The sequence below is a fragment of the Schistocerca serialis genome, chromosome 8 (genome assembly GCF_023864345.2).
Source record: "Schistocerca serialis cubense isolate TAMUIC-IGC-003099 chromosome 8, iqSchSeri2.2, whole genome shotgun sequence".
NCBI classification, from domain to species: domain Eukaryota; kingdom Metazoa; phylum Arthropoda; class Insecta; order Orthoptera; family Acrididae; genus Schistocerca; species Schistocerca serialis.
Genome location: NC_064645.1, coordinates 118,885,226 through 118,912,024, shown reverse-complemented (window position 1 = coordinate 118,912,024; position 26,799 = coordinate 118,885,226). Strand labels below are relative to the sequence as shown.

The following is a 26,799-nucleotide window of genomic DNA, read 5'->3' as shown; positions in this document are numbered from 1 at the left end:
CTCCGTTTTCCGTCTGCTCCATACAGTACTAAACAGAAAAGAGTCCACATTGGATTCCACACATTGACGAAGCGCGAACCAGCCTCTGGAGTGTACACAGGCGCCACCCTCTGTGCGGCATCAAATCAGACAGGCATTTACACTGCCAAACGCAATGTGTCCGCATACCAACAAATGGCGAAAGAAACTCCGTGGTGTTGACGTGCCCTAAATATCTCATTACATGTCGACTCGGATGCCGAGTTGTAAGCCTACCTCCCCGGCAGCGCGTGACCCTGTTAAATGACGCCTAGCGCAGAACGCTAACCGATGCGGACGTGAATTGCTACGTGAAAGTTGCTTGTTATGACCTACTCTACGAGTCCTCTCATTTTTTACATTCATTCTAGGAACACCCTATATATGTTTTTAGATACTTTGGATGTTTATAGCGGGTAGTAAAATGAAACGACACAGATGGAAAAAAGTAACTGAACTGTTTATTATTTCGCCGGCCGGTGTGGCCGAGCGGTTCTAGGCGCAACAGTCTGGAACTGCGCGACCGCTACGGTCGCAGGTTCGGATCCTGCCTCGGGCATGGATGTGTGTGATGTCCTTAGGTTAGTTAGGTTTAAGTAGTTCTAAGTTCTAGGGGACTGATGACCTCAGATGTTGAGTCCCATAGTGCTCAGAGCCATTTGAACCATTTTTTGTTTGTTTATTATTTCACAAGGAATCGCTACAACTGTTGGTACATTTATCCCACTCTGAGATTAGACGCTCAGTGCCTTCATGGCGAAACGTTTGTGGTTAAATATCAGATGTCTGAACACGCTTCCTGTCCAATCCAAATTCCCAATTTGTCGCACACTTCTTCCATAGTGCCCCCTGTCCATTTTCCTCACTGATTGCGGCATCTGTCATGATTTCCCGCAAGAGGTCGGACTTGTCCAAAAGAAAAGTCGCCGTTTATATAATAGTAATATTAAACCTTGACGTCACTTCATGCTATCTTCAGTGCAGATGCACCCTAAGTCCGACTTCCTGAGGGAATCAAGTGAGGTACTGCAACCAACGAGGAAAATTGATGTTGTTACATTATGGAACAAGTGTGCAACACATTGGGAATTTGGGTTGGAAGGGAAACGTGCCCAGATAGCCGAAGCGGTTAAGGTGATCCTTCGCATAAATTCCGCGCGGGATTAGCCGAGCGGTCTTAGGCGCTGCAGTCATGGACTGTGCGGCTGGCCCCGGCGGAGGTTCGAGTCCTCCCTCGGGCATGGGTGTGTGTGTGTTTGTCCTTAGGATAATTTAGGTTCAGTAGTGTGTAAGCTTAGGGGACTGATGACCTTAGCAGTTAAGTCCCATAAGATTTCACACACACATTTTTTGAACTTCGCATAAATCGAAAAATCTGGGTTCGAGTTCCAATTCGGCATTGAATTATTTCATTGCTCTCATTCTGCTGTCACTGGTATTTCTCTTTCGTGAGTCGGAAAGGACTTTACAACTCTGGAATGATATAGAAATTTATTGAGGTAACTTATGAATCGGTAGATGTGTTATTTTGTAGCAAACAAACTCAAGATTCATATAAAAGTTTCAAGTGTCATTTTGATTTCATGTAACTGCTAACTGCAATGCGACAAGCATCCCACCAGTAATCAATTTCTTTCCACACTTGTAGCAGCAAATCGGGTGTAACTTCTACAACGGCAGCGTAGAATCGATTTTTCAGGTCCGCTAAATTGTTCGGTAGGTGAGAGACATTCACGCAATCTTTAATGAAACCGCAGAGAGAGAAACCCAGTGGTGGCAAACTAGGGAGCGAGTTTACCACGCTATTGGCCCTTCACGGCCAGTCCAACGACCTCCGAAGCGATTATCGAGGAAATCTCGAAGTTCCGTCAGGAAATGAGGTGGTGCACCGTCTTGCTGGTAGTAAACCATCCTATCTCCGTCATTTTCATTGATCTGTGGAATTAAAAAGTTTCCAAGCCTATATAGATACACAATACCAGTGACAGTTTTCTCCTTAAATCAGAAAGGGCCTTACACTTTCAGTTTGCTAAGGGCAAAAAACACATTAACTTTGGGGGTAACACAAAAGTTTGCCAGGAATGCATGTGGATTTTCGCTGCCCCATGTTCTGCAGTTTTGGCTGTTCACCATGCTACTGATATGAAACGTTGACTCATCGCTCAAGGTTATTGCGTTCAGGAATGTCTGGTCGTCCTCTGTCTGATGCAACATTTCTGCACAGAATTCCCCACGAGCAACCTTATCTGCATCGCTAATGACACTGTGAATGTGTACGGTTGCAAAGTGCAAACGTCTACGCAGTACTCGACAAATAGTCTTTTGTGGAATTCCAGTCATGCGAGACGTATGTCGCGCTTATTCTTTTAGACTGCAGGCAAAGCTCTCCTTGATCTGTTCGACATAATCATTAACATGCGAGCGACAACATGCCTCAACAATGTTCTTTCGCCAAGAGTAAATTGCAAGCCTGCTTGGAGGTTCCTTAGCGCATTCGGTGCAAAATTTACGCCGAACAGTGGTTGCAGAGTTTGTTTCATGAAACCAAAACACACAGCGAGCAGGCTCCACACCAGTGAAAGTAACTATTTTAACCTCTATGTGGGCTCTGCTGATGGTGGAACGGGGTGCTATGCACTACATGAATCAGACTTTGGAGAAAAATTGGATATCTGATGCCATTAGGAACCAAAATGCCTAATGTCGTGTAGGTCGACAACGCACCATTTGTAAACTACGGAAACTTGGCGCCACGAGCTCCGATTGGCCGTGGGATTGCACTGTTGCCGTTCGTCGGTTGACGGGCAGCGCTATGGTTGTCGATTCACACATACAAACGTCCCGCACCCCGTCACTGCCACAACGTGATACACACACGTGTCGAATAGGTCTTGCTGTTTGTCTCCACCTCACGTCAGAGGCGTTGACACGTAAGCTTCGCTTCGGAGCACAGACTCGTCAACTGCGATTCAATCATACAGTAAGCATGGCGGCATAGTATTCGTTTGACGAACAACGAGACACGGTTTTTGTTTATGGACTAGCCGACGGCAATGCTCATGAAGCTCGATGTTGTATGAGGAAGGGTACCCAGCAAGACGCCACCCACACCCGCTAGTTAGTGGGATATCATGGTGATGCTGGAAGATCTCGAACACGACGGGATGCTGCATTTGAAGAGACTGTTCTCGAGCGCTTCGAGGAAGCACCTACGACAAGTACTCGAGCGGTTGAACACGACATGGGGGTCACTCATCGGTTAGTCTGGGAGGTTTTGAGGGATAACGGCCAGCAGCCATTTAGTTTCCACCCTGTCCAAGATCTAAATCCTCTGGCGGACTACGAATACAGGCTAGAGTTTTGCCGGTGGTTTCTGCGACGTATTGCACGATCTCCCGACTTCTCTGCCGTTGTGTTGTTTACCGACGAGTGCTCCTTCCATGGGGATCGCTCGACATTAGGGTAGGCATTGTGGTTGACCATCTGATTGGGCCGGTCCGTATACTTCCTCGACTTACTAAGCCAAATTATCTTCACTCTTTGCAAGAAACTCTACTCAGTCTGCTGGAAGTTGTTCCCCTGGAGATACGGCTACGCATGTGGTTGCAACATGATGGGGCGCCCGCACATAACAGTCGTGCTGTGCGCGGATATTTAAATGACCTCTTCGATGGCCGGGTAATCCTCACACCAGCGGACTTCTTCCCGTGGGAATTCTTCAAGGTTCTAGTTCACCCACCCAGACGCGAACCACCTAGAAACGAAGAGAAATTAATGGATCGCATTCACCACGCCGCCAGTCACTTCAGAGCAATGCCAGGAATCTTTGAAATAGTTCGGCAAAACACCGTTCGACGTTACCAAGCTTGTGTCGCGTCAGAGGGTGGCCAGTTCGAACACCTGCCTTAAGTAAACATGTCCTAGCTACAAAAAAGCCCTTTTCAGGGCCAACATAATTTGTAAAAGACTTTCTGTACACGAACTAACAACTGTCGACGGGTTTGTTTCCAGTACGTCTTATTATGAAACTGTAATGGATGTGTCGGGACTCCGGCGGATTCGCCCCCAGGCCCACAGAGTGGAAGGCTGGCGCGCCACCACCGAGCCTCGGATACATTGCGATCACCGGCAGGCAAAGCATTCGCGATCATGCGTTGTCCATAGCATCCGGCAACAGGGTAATGCCGCGGCCAATTGGAGCGCGTGGTTCCAAGTTTCCGTAGTTTAAAAATTGTGCTTTGCCGACCTACACAACATTAGTAATTTTGATTCCTACTTGCATCAGCTATCTTGGGTTCAAATTTCGTGACACAATTTTTCTGTTCTTCTGGGGGAACACTGGGGGATGCGTACCCCTAAACTTTTTCGTCGACAAAGTAATTTTTTTACGATGTTTAGACCTTGGAAGAGTGCCAAGGATTTATTTCACGGACGTAAATTTTTTATTTCATTTTTTCGTGTTGGTAATTGCAATACGAACGGTACCAGTGCAATTTTTGGTGGGAAAAACGATGCCATTGACTCTTTCAAGCATTTCGAAGCTGCGGCAACCGTCCTCGACAACTGAATCGCTGGCAGCCAGTTCCACAAGCATGTAGTGCCCTCACCCCCTAACAGTGGGCGATGGTAGTGCTAAACGGATATGCGTTCGCTCAAACGCCGAGCTACCAATAGATGTCTCTACGGTCCCGCTACCATCATCCTTCGCGATTTATTGCCATCTTTGTTTTGTTATTCTTCATTCGTTTGCGTTTTCTGTTCCATTCTTGTCGGTTGGTCGAAGTTTTGGAGTGTGTCCTGTCTTTCGTTGCAACTTGTAAGTTCAGTTGGAAGTGAGAGATGAGCAGAAAACTAGGGGTTGATGGGAATCGCATGCTTCATTTGAGCAGCATTTCAACTGAAGAGTCCGATACCATTTTTTATGTAGTTCGTCATGTTAATGACGTTATGGCTAAAAGCAGATGGGTGGTATCCCATGCTTCAGATATAAGTAATTTTCGCTGCATTATATCCAATGTCGGAGTACCCTCAAACATTTTTAGAAAAAAGCGTATATATATATATATATATATATATATATATATATAAAACAGACATCACATATTTATTACTAAATGATTTTTAGTGTAGTCTTGTTAAGAGCTTCGCTTCTGCCAAACTGTAATGGTTAAAATAGATTATGATGAATGTATTCTTCAAATTTAGAAAATACTGGAATTTATGTCACTGATCTCCTATAACCAGTGCTGTGGAATGCAGCAGTCATGTGTGCATTACCCTAAACATTATTATTATTGACATGTGAAATAATCCGGTGTACTGCCGGATGTTTGTGTCGCTCTGGCACAATATTTCGGCCACGTAACTCGTTGCCTTCTTCAGGTGCTACCTGAGACTACCGTATTGGAGGATCTTGTCCAGTATTTATGCCCAGAGGGCGCTGGGTGCTCTCTCTGCCGTCCGCGCCCGCCTGGCGCTGCTTGTAGTGTGTTGTCTCTTCCCCAGTGCTCCCTCGGACGTACGCGCCCGACTTGGTTGCCATCTGTGGCAGCTGTCTGAGGCCCACCCTGTGTCGGGCGTTCCGTTATATTGTGCCAGAGGGACACAAACATCTGGCAGTAGACCCGATCATTCCACATGCCAAGATCCCGCCGGGAAAGCCTGAAGAGTCACATTATTATTATTCTCAATTCAAAATTCCGAACAGTTAGTGCTCCCCAAAAGGAAGTGGTACCCCCTGGTAGAGACGGGCCCATAGCATGTGTTGCACGTGGTGCTCGTACCTGCGGTGGTGGGCAACTGCTGGTTGTTGCCGGCGAGGATGTTGTGGCCGTGATGGGGCAGCGAGGGCACGGCCGTGGTGGTGGGGGGCAGCGCGCCGCCCCCCGCCTCCTCCGCCAGCGTCGTCGCCTCCGTCGAGTCCTCCGTCGGCTCCAGCTCGCCCGCCTCCCGCCTCCACAGCCTCAGGGACGGCGCCATCTTCTGCTCTGCTGCGTGTGACTTTCTTTACTGCAACACACACGACGTCAGGCGGTCAGTAAATGGTCGCATTTGTTCGCGGTCAATAAAATGTCGACAATGCAGCTCATGAAGTGAACTAAGTAACGGTTCTGACATATTAATGCACATTTATTTTTCCTTTGTCGTTTTATTCCCATCGCCCCACATGGACAGGGAGTGGGCTGTCAGCGGACACATGACACCGCTCTACACCTACATGACAATAAAATTTTTAAAACATACTGTAAAACTGGACAAAGCAGATGACAAAACGAATTTTCGAGATTATAAAAAGACATATATATTCAATTGGATAATATAAAAGGCGGATTTGTTTATTGATTAAAAGTTTGACACAAGGATAGCTACATAAGACAGAAAAGTAAAAAGTCGGTGAGTTGACTGATTAAGATAGAGATATAGACGAGTAAGGTGATGAGTGCACCTAGAGGTGAGGGTATCATCTGGAGTGCCCCAAAGAAGTGTGGTAGGTCTGATGTTGTTTTCTATCTACATAAATGATCTTTTGAATAGGGTGGATAGCAATGTGCGGCTGTTTGCTGATGATGCTGTGGTGAACGGGAAGGTGTCGTTGTTGAGTGGCTGTAGGAGGATACAAGATGACTTGGACAAGATTTGTGATTGGTGTAAAGAATGGCAGCTCACTCTAAATATAGATAAATGTAAATTAATGCAGATGAATAGGAAAAAGAATTCCGTAATGTTTGAATACTCCATTAGTTGTGTAGCACTTGGCACAGTCACGTCGATTAAATATATGGGCGTAACATTGCAGAGCGATATGAAGTGGGACAAGCATGTAATGGCAGTTGTGGGGAAGGCGGATAGTCGTGTTCGGTTCGTTAGTAGAATTTTGGGGATGATGTGGTTCATCTATAAAGGAGACCGCTTATAAAACACTAATACGACCTATTCTTGAGTACTGCTCGAGCGTTTGGGATCCCTATCAGGTCGGGTTGAGGGAGGACATAGAAGCAATTCAGAGGCGGGCTGCTAGATCACGCGAGTGTTACGGAAATGCTTCAGGAACTCGGGCGGGAGTCTCTGGAGGAAAGGAGGCATTCTTTTCGTCAATCGCTACTGAGGAAATTTAGAGAACCAGCATTTGAGGCTGACTGCAGTACAATTTTACTGCGGCCAACTTATATTTCGCGGAAAGACCACAAAGATAAGATAAGAGAGATTAGGGCTCGTACAGAGGCATATAGGCAGTCATTTTTCCCTCGTTCTGTTTGGGAGTGGAACAGAGAGAGAAGATGCTAGTTGTGGTACGAGGTACCCTCCGCCACGCACCGTATGGTGGATTGCGGAGTATGTATGTAGATGTAGATGTAGATGTAGACTGCCAAGAGGAGGGGTACCATGGAAACATAGCAGTTGAGATCGTGCATAAGAGAGTGTTTGTGTGGACAGGTGCTTGGATGAGAAATTCAGGAGAGTGAAGGGGGATGCTGTTCCCGACCCGCTCTTAGGGTTTGAGTGGAGAGGAGTGGAGAGAAGGGGAAGAGAAAGGAACCCTGACCGGAGGAGGTGAGGTGGGTTCTTTTAGATTTGGTAGGACGGGTGGGTATCAGGCCGGATCTCATCATCAGATAAGGAAAGGCGATTTCGTTGGAGGAGTGATGAATGTGTGTGTGTGTGTGTGTGTGTGTGTGTGTGTGTGTGTATCTTATGTAATAAACAAAGATGACCCTAAGATTGGACATGGAGCATGACATTGGTCCGAGGGGCCATCAGTAAGTAATGAAACTTACTTTTCCTCGGCCAATTGCCGTTGAAAAAAATGCGCATTTTGTGGTGGGACATCGTGGAAGATTCCCACTTCAGCCCCTATAGTTTCACGAAGTTCCGATAGGTGACGACGCTACACAGAGCCTTCAAAATGGCGTCTGTAATGGAGCTGTGTTCCAAACAGGGAGCTATCTTTAAGTTTCTTTTGGCGCAAAGCGAGAGCATCGTAAATACTCACAGATGCTTGCAAAATGTTTACAGAGACCTGGCAGTCTACAAAAGCACGGTGAGTCGCTGGGCGAGGCGTCTGTCGTCACCGCAACAAGGTCGCGCACACCTGTCCAATCTTCAGCTTACCAGCCGGCCGCACTCAGCTATGTTGAAACGAGCGGACACTCTCATTCGAGGTGATCGACGGATCACATTCAGACAACTCGCTACACAAGTGGATGTGTCTTTTAGTAGTGCTGACACATTCGCTCACCAGTTGTGTTCTGAAAGGTGTGTACCCGTTGGGTTCCTCGCCACCTAACTGAAGACCATAAAGAGCAATGGCGGGTCTTGTGTGTGGAATTACTGCGCGTTACCAGGCTGATCATGACAATATTTTGTTGAACATTGTCACAGGTGACGAAACATGGGTTCATCGCTTCGAACCTGAAACAAACGGAAATCCATGGCGTAGCGTCACACCAGCCCAAACCTCGCACCTTACGACTTCCATATACTTGGCCGAATAAAGGGTGCATTCCACGGAAAGCAGTGGGTGAATTACGGGGAGGTTATTGTTGCAACAGGACGTCGGATCTGACGTCAATCAGTAAAGTGGTACCAAGCAGGAATGTAAGGTGGCGTAAGACTGTCGCAGTGAACGGGGATTATGTTGAAAAATTTGTAGCCCATAGAGTGGGTAATAAAGTGGTGTATTGGAAACCTGAATAAAACCAACCTGGTTTCATAGAAAATGTGTTGCATTATTTATTGAACGCCACTCGTTTATACAGGGTGAGTCAGGAGGAAAGGTACATGCTTTGAGGGGCGATACTTGTGTTGATTCTGAACAAAAAACTCCTAATAAACATTTCCCTTTTTCTTAACCAATGAGTCAACATTTACCCGCAACGGAATCAATAACACATGCAACTCTCACGTATGGGCAAATGAAAATGTGCACGGTACTGTGGAAACGAATTTTCACCGACGTTTCTCAGTCAACGTGTGATGACCAACTCATCGGTCCAGTTGTTTTAGATAACCGTGTCACTGGGACACGGTACCTTTAGTTTCTTCAAAATGTGTTACCAGAATATGTGGAGGATATCCCTTTGGCAACACGAGCTCTTATTTAGTTTCAGCATGAAGGAGCTCCTATACATTCCGTACGGCTAGTGACACAGTATTTCAACACAACGTATCCTGATTGTTGGATCGGTCGCCGTGGAGTCATTGCTTGGCCACCGAGGTCACGCGATCTTACCCCACTGGATTACTGTTTGTGGGAGTGGCTGAAGGGCGATGTCTACAAGCGCAGAGTGGACACAAGAGAGGAACTTCTCGCTCGTATGTTAGATGCTTGTGCCCAGGTAAAGGAATGCAAAACTGAGCTCCGATCGGCGACGCAACACCTGTCTACAAGAGCAGCAACATGGACTGAAGTTGACGATGGACTGTTTGAACACCACCTGTGAGGAAACGTACACAATTAAACAAACCATAACATAACAGTATCTTAGTTTACCGTCACCTGCACCTTTCCCGTTCCTAGCTGTTTTCATTGGTTTAACCGGAGACGGTTAAGAAAATGGCATATGTTTATTAGAAGTTTTTTGTTCAGATCACCAGTAGTATCACCCGTCAAAGCGTGAACCTTTCCTCCTGACTCTCCTGTATACATACGGCGATTGAAAAAAATGCTTACACACTGACATGGCCCCATTGGACGTACAAAAGAGATAGGTAATCACTTAGGAACTGGGAGTCACAAAGGCCAACCGTGGCTGCTAAATGGCGTTGCAGTTATGTAGTCACGTGCTACAAATGGGCGCCCATTACAAAAGATGCTCAAAGTTTTGTCCTGATGCATCGAGACACGCCTAACGTGGTCACTCCATAGAATGGCGCACACTCTCGGAGATACCTAGTGCATCCCGAAGGCATCCTGCTGCCGCGACAATTCTGTCCACTAGGTCCTCCGGCGATGTGACATGTGTTTCATACACAAGGCCCTTGAGACAGCCAGCCCGCCCCCCCCCCCCCCACACACACACGCACACACAGGAAAAAATCGACTGGATACAGATCAGGTGGTCGTGGTAGCCAAGCGACTGGCCCATCGTGACCAATCCAGCGGCCCGGAGAGGCTGAAATTCACAGTGCAGAAGTCAAATGCAGCGACGATCAGGGATGGGAACATCATCAGCATGTCCAGCAGAACCTCTCCCAGAAATACAAGGTACGTGCGATCGTCAAGGCGGTCCGGGAGAATGCGCGGCCCAATTAAACAATCTCCAACGATACCAGCACACACGTTAAGGGTAAATTTGCATTGTGAGGCATGCGTACGTGTAGCATGTGGGTTCACATCCGCCCACATATACACGTTGTGGACGTTTATCACACTGTGGAGTGGGAACGCAGCCTCATCGATGATGGCGAAACTCCCTGTTCAGCCTCGGTCTCAAAATGGAACTGCGGATAGCGAAGAAGTCAGCGTGGTGTGGGATGAATATAATATGGATTGCTGCAAAATAAAATATTTACAGACTTACAAAAGTTGAACGTTTATACCAAAAAGTTACCACAAGTTTTGCGGCCAAAATAACAAAGCGAACCGCTAGAATTAAAAAAAAAAGGGCCTCCACCAGCTGAGATGCAACTATCTCAACAAATTGATTGAACTGGAACATGCAGAACTGTTCATTAATTTAGAGATAAAATGTTGTTACTAAAAATGTTCGTGAAATTTACATGACTTGTAGATCTTCATTCTCGAGGTGTAGCCTCGTTGCAAATACTGCTGAGCCCCTCTGCTGTGCTGCTGTACATGCAAAACTAATCTTGTAATGCGCGAAATGAATTCCAGGTACAGATTTTCCGCAAGATTGCTTTATTCGCACGCAAGATGTTCGGCGTCGAGAAAATATGTAAACAAAGTTCTACATGCTGTTCTGTTGATGGTTGGTAACAAACTGCCCCCTAGCTGTACGCAAACCGCTTGTATTTATACGATTTACAACCATAATTGACAATCAGAATTTACAAATTTTACGAAATGGCAATTAAAAGTGTGTAATAAAATTAATTCACATGCACAAAAAAATAACTGAAATAATGCTTTACAATTTTGTTTGGACGCGGACATAATTTCGTTAAGAACTCCAAAGTAATTTACAGGTTTCCAAAACAAAAAAACAAAAAACCAATACATTTATATTTTAGTTAATTACAGTCGAAAGAAAGAATGAAAAGTGTTCTTACCGTATGTATCAACTCCAAATAATGTTAATCAAAAATAGCTAACCGATTTGTCGAAAATAAATTTGTAAGTTGAAAATGCACTTTCTTTATGCAGGTCATTGTGGCTTTTGGTAAATATTACTGATCAGACTCAGCAGCGTAGCAAATTTAGATCAATTACTTAGTGATTATTGAAAACAATATTCCTAGCATGCTCACAAACTCGTTATTGAGCGCAGAATACAATAGCAAACTGAGATTTTACGTAAGTTGCCTCAAATAGATTAATTACTGGTATAGGTGCAGGGTAGAATTGTACATTAAACGATTAATTAAGCATAAGACAAATGTAGCCACTTCAGGGGGGCGGCAAAGATGCTTAAGGGGCTGTTTCATTACATTCTGCAGTCGATTCCTGCAGAAACCACCACGCACATACCGTCTGCTGGTTTTAGTCCCCCAGTTGCAATGCCTGGAGGCGTTTGAAATGAAACTGAAGCAGTCCTTTGTCGTGTACAATGCGCCAGACGTTGGATTGGGAGATATCAATGGCGCCGTCTACACCTAGTGTGGTTGTTGACGCCGTACGCTGCACCCTTTCGAAAACTCGTTCTTTCCCTGCGACTGTACGTGTTGTTCGTTGGCGGCTAGAATCCAGCTTGTGCACATGGAAAGAGCTGGTTTCGCACAATCGGCAATGCAGGATGGCGAATGATGTGTGGCACGGAACCTTTCTATCAGGACATTTCGCACGATACAATCCCACGGCTTCTCGTCTATTGCAGTTGGTCATGCTACAAATCAAACGCATCTCACCCATTTCGCGGTAGGTGTAGCTAGCCACGTGACTCCCAACGCGTCCACGGAGTGAATGGCGACGATCTCCCTGCGCTACGCCCGTGTTTGTATGGCAACGCCCTCTCGTGACCGTAACGACCTCTCGTGGCGTTTGCGACCATCGATTCCTATGTGCTTACTGATCCTTGTTGTATATCTGGTGTGCCATATCAGCTTGTAAACGTATTTTTTTTAACCAGCCTGTATACATCATTGACATCACTGTCTAAAGTCCTATGTGAAAATAATTTTTATGCATACGATTCTTTAGCTGTAAAATGCCTGCATGCATTCAAAAGTGGAGGCCCAGTCGATAATCTCTGTAGCTGCCCACTCTCTGTTACCCACTAACTCTCATAACTGTCAGAAAAGAAACGAAGACAAAAGAACTTTACAATTCGAGCCACAGAACCTAACAAGTTTTGTCAACTTCTCTGAGCTGGTAGTCTATGGCTACCCCTATTTTTTATAATATAAAATAGTGATATACGACTTGTGACATTGTTGTATACAAGCGAAATTCCGTTGCATTTATCTTTTCAAAACTTTAAGCTAAGTCCATCCCACATATTGAATACTAATTATTGAGGCCCCTGTGAAACGTTGCACAAAATCCATCGTCTTTTAGAACGGAATATCTCCGTAGTATCGATGTAATGACATTTAAAATCTGCAGAGTGCTGGCGGACGAACCTTAACGTCGAGCCGTAGTCACATTGTTTTTGGAGTCAAACTATGGTGTAGACAAAAATTCCGTTCGGCGTATTTGAAAGCTTCACTCCACAGATGTTGCTACTCCATTCTGCAGCGCTCTTTTCCCATCCGTGGAAAAAAATCACACAACAAAGCTCGATGCTTGTTACTGACGAAGGAACTGCAGCAACCAATCCTTATTTATGTTATTAAATTTATTTTGTTTCCCTTTACCGGTTTGAAATTTTGTCACACCCAACTACAAGTGGAGTACATTTTTATATTAGATAAGACAAACAGCAAGCCTAATATCCGCTCTCAGCAGTCGTGCGTAAAAGCTACGATGAGCACCATGAAAACAATACAGGTGTTCAAAATGAAGGTATTTTCACACCGTATTGATGATTGGTTTGACAAAGGACTCGAAATACAAAAATATTCTAAATGAGCAGAACAATTCAGTTGCGAGGCTGCTTCTTACTAATATTTAAACTTACAATTACTTTTTAAGCGTTTCTCAACATCCATACAATCCAGACTACAAGAAAAACAGGAAGGAGGGAGATACTCGACTGTGCATTAGACGCGTCAGCGCGGAGCTACAAACAACATGAAAAATTCATCTGGCAGATATCAGTCAACTTTCCAGTCGATGTCACAGCCCTCAAAGCGCACACGTAGCTTGACTGATGGCCCGCTCGCGTGTCGCACTGCTTGACAGACATTCACCTCCCATTACTGCCACATCGAAACGATGTGCTTTAGTTTATCGTAACGTTGCTTCGCTAATGTCTTTCTATTCCCGTCAGTGTACTCGAAAATTGTGAAGTAACGTTAAACAACATTACGTTTAGAATTGTCGTTGGATAACAACAGATTTTCCGTTATTTGCTCTCTGCTTTCAATTGTTCGTTAGTAAGTGCATTTTCAGCACCTCTTCTCACTTATTAACGAAAGTGAAAGCGGAACTAAAACGGAGGAAATGGAAATGTTTGCGGTACACCACACAAACAAATATTAATATTAAATCGTTCGATAGTCAGGCTCGATAAGGCGTCGAGTCATTGTCAGTCATTACACTGCTTGACAATCGCTGAGCAACTGAGACATCGTTGGACAGGAAAAAAATTCAGGCAATGATGGACGACATGAAACCCAGTTCGTACCTAATACTAGTGGTGTGGTATACTTTTATGAAAAATGATACAGATTTCACCACATGGGAATGTAAGATAACAGACATAAGCAACGTTCATGATCGACACGGGTGAGAATCCCTACATAGAAAGTCGATATCACATTCTCAGGGATATACCCTCCTCAGGCACTAATGCACATTTTTTTGCACCTGTTATTCATGCTGCCTATCAAACCGTTCAGGAGTCCTTGGGGAACATTTGAGTAGGGGTCGTCCGTTGAGAAACACGTCTGCCAAGAGCATCCCAGGCATGTTCTGTAGATTTTAGGTCCGGGGAGTAAGCAGGCTATTCCGTACGTTCAATATCTTCACTTTCCAGTGTGTCCGACTCCTCATCGGTTCTACGTGCGCTGCCATTGCCGCCCATAAAGAGAAAGTCGAGACCTTCCGCACCCCTAAACAGATGGACATAATGCAGAATACCTTCCTTGCACTACCGTTGTGCTGTAACGGTAACTCGCACAAAGATATACAGCAGTGTTCAGCCACTGTGTATAAAGCCTGCTCACACCATAACGCCTGGTCTACACCAAAGACGTTCATGAACATTTTGTGGTGTGTAACATGTTACCCTCTCTCTCCACACTAACTGGTGACCGTAATCACTTCTACAGTGATGCAGGATTCGTTGGACATCATCGATCTGGGCCACTGTTGCTGACCCGAAACGGCATGCTTCCTACACCAATGAATACTTTCTCGACGATGGCGCTGTTGAAGTGGGATGCATTTAACAGACTTGCGAGCATACAAATCAGCCTGGCTTCATCGTCGCAAAAAGGTTCTGACAGACACACGAGTACCAGTAGCGCTTGCAAGGTCTGCAGCAATCTGCCTATGAAGGAGCTTTCTGCTCCTTTTCGCCATTAGGGCTACGTATCGATCCTCTTGCGGTGTGGTTGTCCATCTACAACCACCGGCACGCTTCTGCATAGTATTTCCACCTTCAGCGGCCTGTTTTAATCGCGGCGTGACACTTTTCGACATACCTATTACTATGGCCACAATAGTGACACTGTGACCGTCTTCGAGCCACCAAATTGCACGTCTACGACCGTAAGCACTCATGTCTTGCAGACATAATGCCGTACCAAGAGGGCCGGCCGTGGTGGTCTCGCGGTTCTAGGCGCTCAGTCCGGAGCCGCGCGACTGCTACGGTAGCAGGTTCGAATCCTGCCTCGGGCATGGATGTGTGTGATGTCCTTAGGTTAGTTAGGTTTAAGTAGCTCTACGTTCTAGGGGACTGATGACCACAGATGTTAAGTCCCATAGTGCTCAGAGCCATTTCGTACCAAGAGGAGTGGCGGACCAAACGATTTCACAACAGCCTTCGTCAAACACCGAATTGTATGAAGTGTCGAATACATACAGAGCGTTCGTGCACAGTTGCAGTTGACCACGTCCCGTTCTCTACATTTCCTTTCACTATCTGTGGTCGGGTGTTCCGTAGCAATACATTTTCTATGGGATTCAGGCCAGCTGACTGAGCACGCTAGTCGAGCCGCGCGTTCGTCAAGCCAGGAACGTATGTATGTAGCCCTGGCCTCATCTTGGAAGTCGAGAGTTTCCACAGCATAATCACCAAGAATACGTAGGCGAAATGGCAATACTCGTCATCGAGAGTCTATCTATCTACCTATTTAAAGAAGAGTGTCCGTTTCTTTGTTTATTTATTTGTAATTAATACAAATGTACAGTTTTATTGCGATCTTGATGAAATTTTGCACATTTTTACCTTCAATGCATGTGGAAGATAACTTTCTGCGAAAGATTTCGTAATTTGACTCGAAACATGTATGTATGTAATATATAAATGGGAAAGGTTGTTACCAGAAACCTCTCAAGAACAGAAAAAATGGTCTTGGTTGGACAATATAGGTTTATTTAATTCACATGTGACGCCTTTCGCCTGCTCTAGGCATAATCAGACAATCGATAAAAACTTCTGTCAATCGTAACTAAGGTGCCGTACATTAAGAGTCCGAAAGAACTGTGACATAACAGCCAAAAAGCCATTGTCAAAGCTTCATAACATCCCACCATCAGTCCCAGTTCTTTGCGACTTTTAATCACGGTTGACGCCTCGGTTGCGAGTAGGAAGAATTTTATCGGTGATATAATGAAGCATTTACAATGGCTATCTGGCTGTTACCTCCCAGTTCTATGGCTCTCTTTTTCCGTTACGATTAACAGAAGATTTCATCGATTGTATGTCCATCTTTTTAGATATGGTTACGGGACTCAGCTGCTCGATAGAGGATGTCAAATGAAACAGCTTTCAGCCGTCAATTTTCAATCTGATTTTATTTGGCAACCAGTTTCAGCTTTTTACTAGCCGTCTTGAGGCCCCTGACCGACGTGTAGGAAGAATCTACCTCGCTTGTGATCAAAACACAGTCGACAGGTGATGGTTGAACTGATCACTGTAGCAAATATCTACTAATACCAGTATTGCTGGCCCCTGTTTTGTAAAGTTAGCATAGAGAGCTGAAGTAGAAGCAAGGGAATTTGGTAAGGAAAAAGGTACCTTTGCATAAAGCATAGTACACCTGCTTTCACATAGCATGTTCAGCTAGAAAAAAAAGAAAAAAAAGCTACACAATCTACATTTGAAAACAGATCCCCATACACCCTGCCATCACGCAGTTGGCTTCATAAAACCAAAAACTGAAAGAAAAAGAAACATGCGAAGAAAAAAATTATCGTCGAGTAAACAGGTTATCTGCGCTCTAAATGAGAATTATGCAGAACCATTCTCTGATACGTTAGTTACTGTCTGAGTAATCCTCAGTGTTTGTATGATTTACGCATTGAAGGTTTATGATTCCTAAGTTGCAACTCTAGGCGCTTCAGTCCGGAACCGCGCTGCTACTACGGTCGCAGGTTCGAATCTTGTCTCGGGCATCGATGCGTGTGCTGTCCTCAGGTTAGTTAGGTTTAAGTAGTTCTAAGTCTTTCGAAGTCTAGGGGACTGATGACCTCAGATGTTAAGTCCTGTAGTTCTTAGAACCATTTAAGTTGCAACTGGCAATACTGATTGTATGCTCTCAGTTTCAAACAGATTGGGAGCTTAGCTTTGAAAATTAAAAAATAAAAAGCAAATAAAAAGATTCTAGCTTGATACACGTAAAAATATCGAATGCAATGCTTTTCTAATATCATGAATCGGGATAGGTTTATACTGACCACTCGAATAATGTACTACCGGTAATCTTTAAGTTTTCTGATTATCGAACACAATGAGTATAGTCTACATCAACATTTATACTCCGCAAGCCACCCAACGGTGTGTGGCGGAGGGTACTTTACGTGCCACTGTCATTACCTCCCCCTCCCGTTCCAGTCGCGTATGGTTCGCGGGAAGAACGACTGCAGGAAAGCCTCCGTGCGCGCTCGAATCTCTCTAATTTTACATTCGTGATCTCCTCGGGAGGTATAAGTAGGGGAAAGCAATATATTCGATACCTCATCCAGAAACGCACGCTCTCGAAACCTGGACAGCAAGCTACACCGCCTCTCTTGCAGAGTCTGCCACTTGTGTCTGGGTAATTTACAGTGCCTCAAGTCTTATATACAGTTTCTAACGTTAATACTTGACTTACTACGTTAAATCTTCAGCGTAAGATTATTCCTGATATGAGTAGATTTAAATTCGATCGGTAGTTGTGCAGAATACTCGAAGGCGCTAAATTCGGTCAATGAAATTAAATAATCGTATGGCTTTGCTGGCCGGGAGGCCCCAACAGGCGAAGTTCGGCCGCCGAGTGCGAGTATGGTTGCAGTCGACTCCACATAGGGCGACTCGCGTGCCGGTGATTAGGATGAAATGATGATGAGGACAACACAACCCCCAGTCCACGAGCGGCCGGGAATCTAACCCGGGCCCGCTGCATGGGAGGCAATCACTTTACCATCCAGCTAAGCAGGCGGACTTTGGTAAATAATTATACGAAATACTTGAAAGCGTTAAATACTGCAAGTGGGACTGGGTGTCGGTTTTACCCTTGTAGTAATATAGTTAGCGTAGTGGCATAATGGAACAGTTCACTTTGCAGTACAGGCTAGCTCGTGAAATACAGAAAAAGCAGAGAACAAAGAGATCGATCACGAATTTACGGGACAAAGAGGAACGGTAGAAGTGTGGCCAAAGAAAGGTCTTTCCTCTTCCCTCGTTAGTCGTGTCCTTGTTGGCCGTGTTTATTTTGGTTTCGCTTTGCACTAGCGGCCTTTGAGCGGCGCTGCATCCTGTTGCTATTATAGCTAAGGCACGTCACATGTGGGATGGCGGTCTCGTTCCCCGACACAGAGCGGGTTTTATCGACCCACGTTCCGTTACCTTCTTCCGGGTCTTTCTCCTTTTGCGATCACACTACCTTCAACGCACGCCTAAAAAGTATGGTACTTGGATATGCGTATGTGTAAATAGTTGCGTTTGTCAAAGTTCGCGCCTGTGGGTTCACATGGAGAGTCATCTAAATCTACATCTATACACTGAAAATAATCGTGAAGCGCATGGCAGAGGGTAATCTCCATCGCACCAGGCGTTATAGTTTCTTACCGGTCCTTTCGTGATGGAGCGAGGGAAGAATGGCTGCTTAATGTCCCTGAGCTCGCTGTACTTCTAGATGTAGACTATATGTAGTTCGGTTTAGTCTAATCTTGTCTTCGCAGCTTCCACAGGAGCAGTACGCAGTAAGTAATCACTGGTGGAGCACTTGATGTCACGCCTCTCATTTTCATGGCGCTCCGTACTGCCATTCGTATGTACTTTTAATATTCCGAGTTAGTCCTTTCTAGCATGGGTCCCACACTCTTGAGCAATATTCTAACATGTGTCGCACAAGTAGTTTGTAAGCAGTCACCTTTTTAGATTGCATTTCCTCGGCCTCCTCGTAATGACCCGGACATAAATTGACCAGAATGAAAAATGCTTCATCTAGCGCAAAGACATGCAAGTATGACCTGAGCAAAGTTAGGGATGAAAAGGACGGAACTACCTTTTTAGCTTATCTGGCAACTTCGAAGACATTTCAATCAAAAAATCTTAATATATTCCTGCCTTTTTAATTGCTAGTATTAGTACTCACGTCGTGTAATGTAATTTACCGTGCCAAGTAAAATATGATGACACATGATATGTCGTATAACGTGACACAAGCCATCATGTCAACCACTAGCATTTGTCAAGTTTTGCAGTATGACACAAAGTGTTATTTAGCTTGGGATCCACACATCCCCGCTCTGGGATACTTCCTGTTATAGATGCACACCCACTCTCGGGTATTTTCTGTTTTGGGTGAATCCTGCTCTCTAGAAGCATATGTATTTTTATCTATTTGTTCTTACATCCCTCACCATACGTGTAAGGGGGGGGGGGGTCGACAGGGAAAAAATAAACTCTGCCTATCACCCAGAAATCAAAAAATTGTTTTAGCGTCCCCCCATTAACAAATCTACCCGCAGAAATTTTATCCACCCAGAAATTTTTTTTTCAGCTGTTACATGTAAGCTCTCCGGCCATACGATCGTATACACGGTGTCCTACATAAAACCGGTACACGTCACGAACCGGCTAATCATCTCTAGTAGAATTGGTAATGAAGTGGCTCGAAAGTTGGCTACACTGGAAAATTGAGTGCGGCTGTGTTGGTGAGTCAGTTGTTGTGAGATGCTTGCATTGTTGACCTGTTACAGGAATAGGGCAGTTTGTATTAGAAAAGTGAATTGATATTGTGGAGTGTTACAGAAATACAGGGTATATCAAGGAATGTATAGACACGTTTCAAGCGAAGGATCCTGGTAGGCACTCCCCACGACCAGCACTGTTCAAGATCTGTACAAGAATTGGAGGGCTGTAGGAACTGTTCAGAATGAACAGAGGAATAGGCGACCGACAGTGAGGACCTCTGAAACTACAGACAAAATTCGCTTGGACACAACGAGAAGTCCTCGCAAGTCGATAAGGAAGTTATCACAGCAGGTAGGCGCATCTCGTACATCGTGTCATCGTGTACTAAAAGATATGGAATTAAGTCTATCATGTGAATGTGGTGCGAGATTTGAAATTTGAGGATCACGAAAAAAGAATTCGTCTTTGTAACTGGCTGTTGACATCAATTGCTAACGATTACTTGGACCCCTTGCTTTACTTCATGACAGATTAGGGACGAGGCCTGGCTCCATTTGTCAGGTCACGTAAACTACTAGAACTGCAGATGCAGTTGAATGAGGAACCTCTCCACTCATAGAAGATAGGTGTTTGGTATTTTTTCAATTACACCGAAAACAGTCCCAGGTACCTAGAGATATGCTCAATTAACAGATGCAGAGAGGCTGTATGCAGAATCCAACAAGACTAATATACCTCGATGGGGACAGCTGAAAATGTGTGCCCCCACCGGGACTCGAACCCGGGATCTCCTGCTTACATGCCAGACGCTCTAGCCATCTCTTTTTTTTTGCTCTCATTTTGTTCAATATTGTTCGTTGAATTTTTTCATGGCGGTTGTCCGATGGCACTCGTTCTGGTTGTTCGTTGATCCATTCACTCAGTCTTTGATTACAGAGGGTAGCTAAACCCTCTGACTGAACACGCTGAGCTACCGCGCCGGAATTCATCTGAGCCACCGAGGACACAGATGAATAGCGCGACTGCAGGGACTTATCCCTTGCACGATTCCCATGAGACCCACATTCCCAACTGTCCACAATCTACATACGTAATGTTCCTATACATATGTAATAGTTGACCCGTGGTCTAGGGGTAGCGTCTTTGATTCATAATAAAAACGTCTTCGGTCCCGGGTTCGATCCCCGCCACAGCCTAAAGTTTGATAAATAATCAGCATTGGCGGCCGAAGACTTCCGGCATAAGAAGTCAGCCTCATTCTGCCAACGGCCTTGTCAGAGAGGGTGGAGGAGCGGATAGAGGTTCAAGGCACTCTCTTGTCCTAGGGGTGGGAAATTGCCCCTAAAGGCGGAAGAGTCAGCAATGATCAACGACATGAGGATGCAGAAGGCAATGGAAACCACTGCATTAAAGACACGTAACGTGTATCCACAGGACATGTGGCCTGTAATTGAAGAAGTATCATGATGATCTCTCCATTGGCAAAAGATTCCGGAATAGTCGGATCTCCGGGAGGGGACTGCCAAGGGTGAGGTTACCATGAGAGAAAGATTGAATAATCAACGAAAGGATAACGTTCTACGAGTCGGGGCGTGGAATGTCAGAAGCTTGAACGTGGTAGGGAAACTAGAAAATCTGAAAAGGGAAATGCAAAGGCTCAATCTAGATATAGTAGGGGTCAGTGAAGTGAAGTGGAAGGAAGACAAGGATTTCTGGTCAGATTGGTATCGGGTAATATCAACAGCAGCAGAAAATGGTATAACAGGTGTAGGATTCGTTATGAATAGGAAGGTAGGGCAGAGGGTGTGTTACTGTGAACAGTTCAGTGACCAGGTTGTTCTAATCAGAATCGACAGCAGACCAACACCGACAACGATAGTTCAGGTATACATGCCGACGTCGCAAGCTGTTGATGAACAGATAGAGAAAGTGTATGAGGATATTGAAAGGGTAATGCAGTATGTAAAGGGGGACAAAAATCTAATAGTCATGGGCGACTGGAATGCAGTGGTAGGGGAAGGAGTAGAAGAAAAGGTTACAGGAGAATATGGGCTTGGGACAAGGAATGAAAGAGGAGAAAGACTAATTGAGTTCTGTAACACGTTTCAGCTAGTAATAGCGAATACCCTGTTCAAGAATCACAAGAGGAGGAGGTATACTTGGAAAAGGCCGGGAGATACGGGAAGATTTCAATTAGATTACATCATGGTCAGACACAGATTCCGAAATCAGATACTGGATTGTAAGGCGTACCCAGGAGCAGATATAGACTCAGATCACAATATAGTAGTGATGAAGAGTAGGCTGAAGTTCAAGACATTAGTCAGGAAGAATCAATACGCAAAGAAGTGGGATACGGAAGTACTAAGGAATGACGAGATACGTTTGAAGTTCTCTAACGCTATAGATACAGCAATAAGGAATAGCGCAGTACGCAGTACAGTTGAAGAGGAATGGACATCTCTAAAAAGGGCCATCACAGAAGTTGGGAAGGAAAACATAGGTACAAAGAAGGTAGCTGCGAAAAAACCATGGGTAACAGAAGAAATACTTCAGTTGATTGATGAAAGGAGGAAGTACAAATAGGTTCCGGAAAAATCAGGAATACAGAAATACAAGTCGCTGAGGAATGAAATAAATAGGAAGTGCAGGGAAGTTAAGACGAAATGGCTGCAGGAAAAATGTGAAGACATCGAAAAAGATATGATTGTCGGAAGGCCAGACTCAGCATACAGGAAAGTAAAAACAACCTTTGGTGACATTAAAAGCAACGGTGGTAACATTAAGAGTGCAACGGGAATTCCACTGTTAAATGCAGAGGAGAGAGCAGATAGGTGGAATGAATACATTGAAAGCCTCTATGAGGGTGAAGATTTGTCTGATGTGATAGAAGAAGAGACAGGAGTCGATTTAGAAGAGATAGGGGATCCAGTATTAGAATCGGAATTTAAATGAGCTTTGGAGGACTTACGGTCAAATAAGGCAGAAGGGATAGATAACATTCCATCAGAATTTCTAAAATCATTGGGGGGAAGTGGCAACAAAACGACTATTTACGTTGGTGTGTAGAATATATGAGTCTGGCGATATACCATCTGACTTTCGGAAAAGCATCATCCACACAATTCCGAAGACGGCAAGAGCTGACAAGTGCGAGAATTATCGCACAATCAGCTTAACAGCTCATGCATCGAAGCTGCTTACAAGAATAATATACAGAAGAATGGAAAAGAAAATTGAGAATGCGCTAGGTGACGACCAGTTTGGCTTTAGGAAAAGTAAAGGGACGAGAGAGGCAATTCTGACGTTACGGCTAATAATGGAAGCAAGGCTAAAGAAAAATCAAGACACTTTCATAGGATTTGTCGACCTGGAACAAGCGTTCGACAATATAAAATGGTGCAAGCTGTTCGAGATTCTGAAAAAAGTAGGGGTAAGCTATAGGGAGAGACGGGTCATATACAATATGTACAACAACCAAGAGGGAATAATAAGAGTGGACGATCAAGAACGAAGTGCTCGTATTAAGAGGGGTGTAAGACAAGGCTGTAGCCTTTCACCCCTACTCTTCAATATGTACATCGAGGAAGCAATGATGGAAATAAAAGAAAGGTTCAGGAGTGGAATTAAAATACAAGATGAAAGGATATCAATGATACGATTCGCTGATGACATTGCTATCCTGAGTGAAAGTGAAGAAGAATTAAATGATCTGCTGAACGGAATGAACAGTCTAACGGGTACACAGTATGGTTTGAGAGTAAATCGGAGAAAGACGAAGGTAATGAGAAGTAGTAGAAATGAGAACAGCGAGAAACTTAACTTCAGGATTGATGGTCACGAAGTCAATGAAGTTAAGGAATTCTGCTACCTAGGCAGTAAAATAACCAATGACGGACGGAGCAAGGAGGACATCAAAAGCAGACTCGCTATGGCAAAAAAGGCATTTCTGGCCAAGAGAAGTCTACTAATATCAAATACCGGCCTTAATTTGAGGAAGAAATTTCTGAGGATGTACGTCTGGAGTACAACATTGTGTGGTAGTGAAACATGGACTGTGGAAAAACCGGAACAGAAGAGAATCGAAGCATTTGAGATGTGGTGCTATAGACGAATGTTGAAAATTAGGTGGACTGATAAGGTAAGAAATGAGGAGGTTCTACGCAGAATCGGAGAGGGAAGGAATATGTGGAAAACACTGATAAGGAGGACAGGATGATAGGACATCTGCTAAGACATGAGGGAATGACTTCCATGGTACTAGAGGGAGCTGAAGAGGGCAAAAACTGTAAAGGAAGACAGAGATTGGAATACGTCAAGCAAATAATTGAGGACGTAGGTTGCAAGTGCTACTCTGAGATGAAGAGGTTGGCGGGCCGCATCAATCCAGTCAGTAGACTGATGACCAAAAAAAAAAGACATACGTAATGTGCCCATCCACTCATTACTGTCGCGCACTAAGGTGACTATTCCCGTAAGAGTTCGGGCAATGAAAATCAGTGGATGGGCAAATATCTATTAGGTACATTACGTATGTAGATTGTGGACAGTTGGGAATGTGGGTCTCACGGGAAGCGTGCAAGGGATAAGTCCTTGCAGTCGCGCTGTTCGTATGTGTTATACGTGGTTCAGATGGACAGAGCGTCTGCCATGTAAGCAGGAGATCCCGGGTTCGAGTCCCGGTTGGGGCACACCTTTTTAGCTGTTCCCATCGAGGTATATCAGTGACACCTGTCGGCAGCTGAGGGTTTCAATTAATTATCATTTATTCTAGAGAAGCGGCAAGGTCATCAAAGGTATCTGTTCTTTCGAGAAGAGTTACTATCTTCATATATAGTTAAATGGCTACCCGGCCATTGACCTTCGCCTGTGCGAATGCGCACAGGTTGCCCGAACTCTTATTGAACTCCTACGGGAATCATCACCTTAGTGAGAGCGAGTAATGAGTGGAACATTACGTATGTAGATTGTGGACAGTTGGGAATGAGGGTCTCACGATAAGCGTGCAAGGAATGTCACTGCAGCCGCGCTATTCATCTGTGTCCGCGGGGGCTCAGATGGATGCCGGCACGGTAGCTCAGCGCGTTCGGTCACAGAGTTTCGTTACCCTCTCTAATAAAAAACTGAGTGAATGGATCAACGAACAACCTGAACGAGTGTCATCTGACATCCGCCATGAACAAATTCAACGAACAATATAGAACAAAATGAGAGCAAAAAAAATATAAATAAATAAATAAGAAGATGGATAGAACGTCTGTCATGTAAGCAGGAGATCCCGGATTCGAGTCCCGGTCGGGGCACACATTTTCAGCTGTCCCCATCGAGGTATATCAGCAACACCTGTCGGCAGCTAAGGGTTTCAATTAATTATCATTTATTCTAGAGAAGCTGCACGGTCATCAATGGTATCTGAGCTTTCGAGAACAGTTGCTATCTTCATATATCACAATTAAGTGCCTGGCAGACTGTTCATCGAACAACGTTTAAGCTAGTTCTCTAGCGTTCCGCTCTGAAACACCGCTTGTGAAAAACAAACACTTAAACCTTGCTGTGTAAGCTTTGATTTCTCTTATTTTTTTATGATGATCATTTCCCCGTGTATGGGTGGGCACCAAAAAAATATTTTCACACTCTGGGGAGAAAGCTGGCGATTGAAGTTTCATGAGAAGGTCCTCCTGCAGCATACTTAGCTTGTTTCGATGCATAATTTGCTTTTTTTGAGTGGCATGTCGGGAAAGGGGTGTCTTACATTCAAATGGTTTACTCCTTTTCAATATCAAGGTTTCTATAGCGTTAAATTTACTTTTCTGTACACTCCATTGCCAGATCTATCCATTGTAATGAAACAGTGCTAAGTAGTGTTCGAATATACGTTTGAAGACTTTGCTGTTAATAGCGTGTATGTGTATCAGAAAACGTAGTTTATGTACGCTATGTGATCAAAAGTATCCGCACCCCCCCCCCCCCCCCGCCTCCCACAAAACACACGTTTTTCATATTAGGTGCAGTGTGCTGCCACCTAATGCCAGGTACTTCATATCAGCGACCTCAGTAGTTATTAAACGTCGTGAGAAAACAGAATGGGGCGCTCCGCGGACTTCGAATGTGGTCAGGTGATTGTGTGTCACTTGTGTCATACGCGAGATTTCCACACTCCTAAACTCCCTAGGTCCACTGTTTCCGATGTGATAGTGAAAAGGAAACTAATCGTACAGCACAAAAGCGCACAAGCCGACCTCGTGTGTTGACTGACAGAGACGCCGACAGTTGAAGAGGTTCGTTATGTGTAATAGGCAGACATCTATCCAGACCATCACACAGGAATTCCAAACTGCATCAGGATCCACTGAAAGTACTGTGACAGATAGGCGGGAGGTGAGAAAACTTGGCTTTTATGGTCGAGTGGTTGCTCATAAGCCACGCATCACGTCGGTAATTGACAAATGACGCCGTGCTTGGTGTACAGATCGTAAACATTGGATGACTGAACAGTGGAAAAACGTTTTGTGGAGTGACGAATCACGGTGCACAATGTGGCGATCCGATGGCAGGGTGTGGGTATGGTGAATGCCCGGTGAACGTCATCTGCCAGCGTGTGTAGTGCCAACAGTAAAATTCGGAGGTGGTAGTGTTATGGTGTGGTCGTGTTTTTCATTAAGGGGTTTGCAGCTCTTGTTGTTTTGCGTGGCACTATCACAGCACAGGCCTACATTGATGTTTTAAGCACCTTCTTGCTTCCCACTGTTGAAGAGCAATTCGGGAATGGCGATTGCACCTGTTCATAATGCACGGCCTGTGGCGGAGTGGTTACACGACAGTAACATCCCTGTAATGGACTGGCCTGCACAGGGTCCTGACCTTAATCCTATAGAAGACCTGTGGGATGTTTTGGAACGCCGACTTAGTGCCAGGCCTCACCGACCGACATCGATACCTCTCCTCAGTGCAGCACTCCATGAAGAATCGTCTGCCATTCCGCAATAACCCTTCCAGCGCCTGATTGAACGTATACCTGCGAGAGTGGAAGCTGTCGTAAAGGCTAAGGGTGGGCCAACACCATATTCAATTCTAGCATTACCGATGGAGGGCTCCACGAACTTGTAAGTCATTTTCAGCCAGGTGTCCGGATACTATTGATCACATAGTGTACATATGTGTTCTTTAGTTTCCAATGCAAGAATGGAAATATTTTTGCGGTATTTTGGTATTACAA

The 26,799-nt window shown here is 44.8% G+C and overlaps 1 protein-coding gene across 4 annotated transcripts in view; it reads right to left on the bottom strand.

Moving 5' to 3' along the window:
- The window catches only part of LOC126416167 (synaptotagmin 1-like), a 986,421-nt gene that overhangs the window by 192,960 nt on the left and 766,662 nt on the right, over positions 1–26,799 (bottom strand). For all 4 annotated transcript variants that reach the window (XM_050083735.1, XM_050083737.1, XM_050083736.1 and 1 more), the window contains one exon: positions 5,802–6,027. In XM_050083735.1, coding sequence (XP_049939692.1) covers positions 5,802–5,997 — 196 coding nt within the window. In that variant the 5' untranslated portion in view covers positions 5,998–6,027. The remainder of the gene's footprint in view (positions 1–5,801; positions 6,028–26,799) is intronic.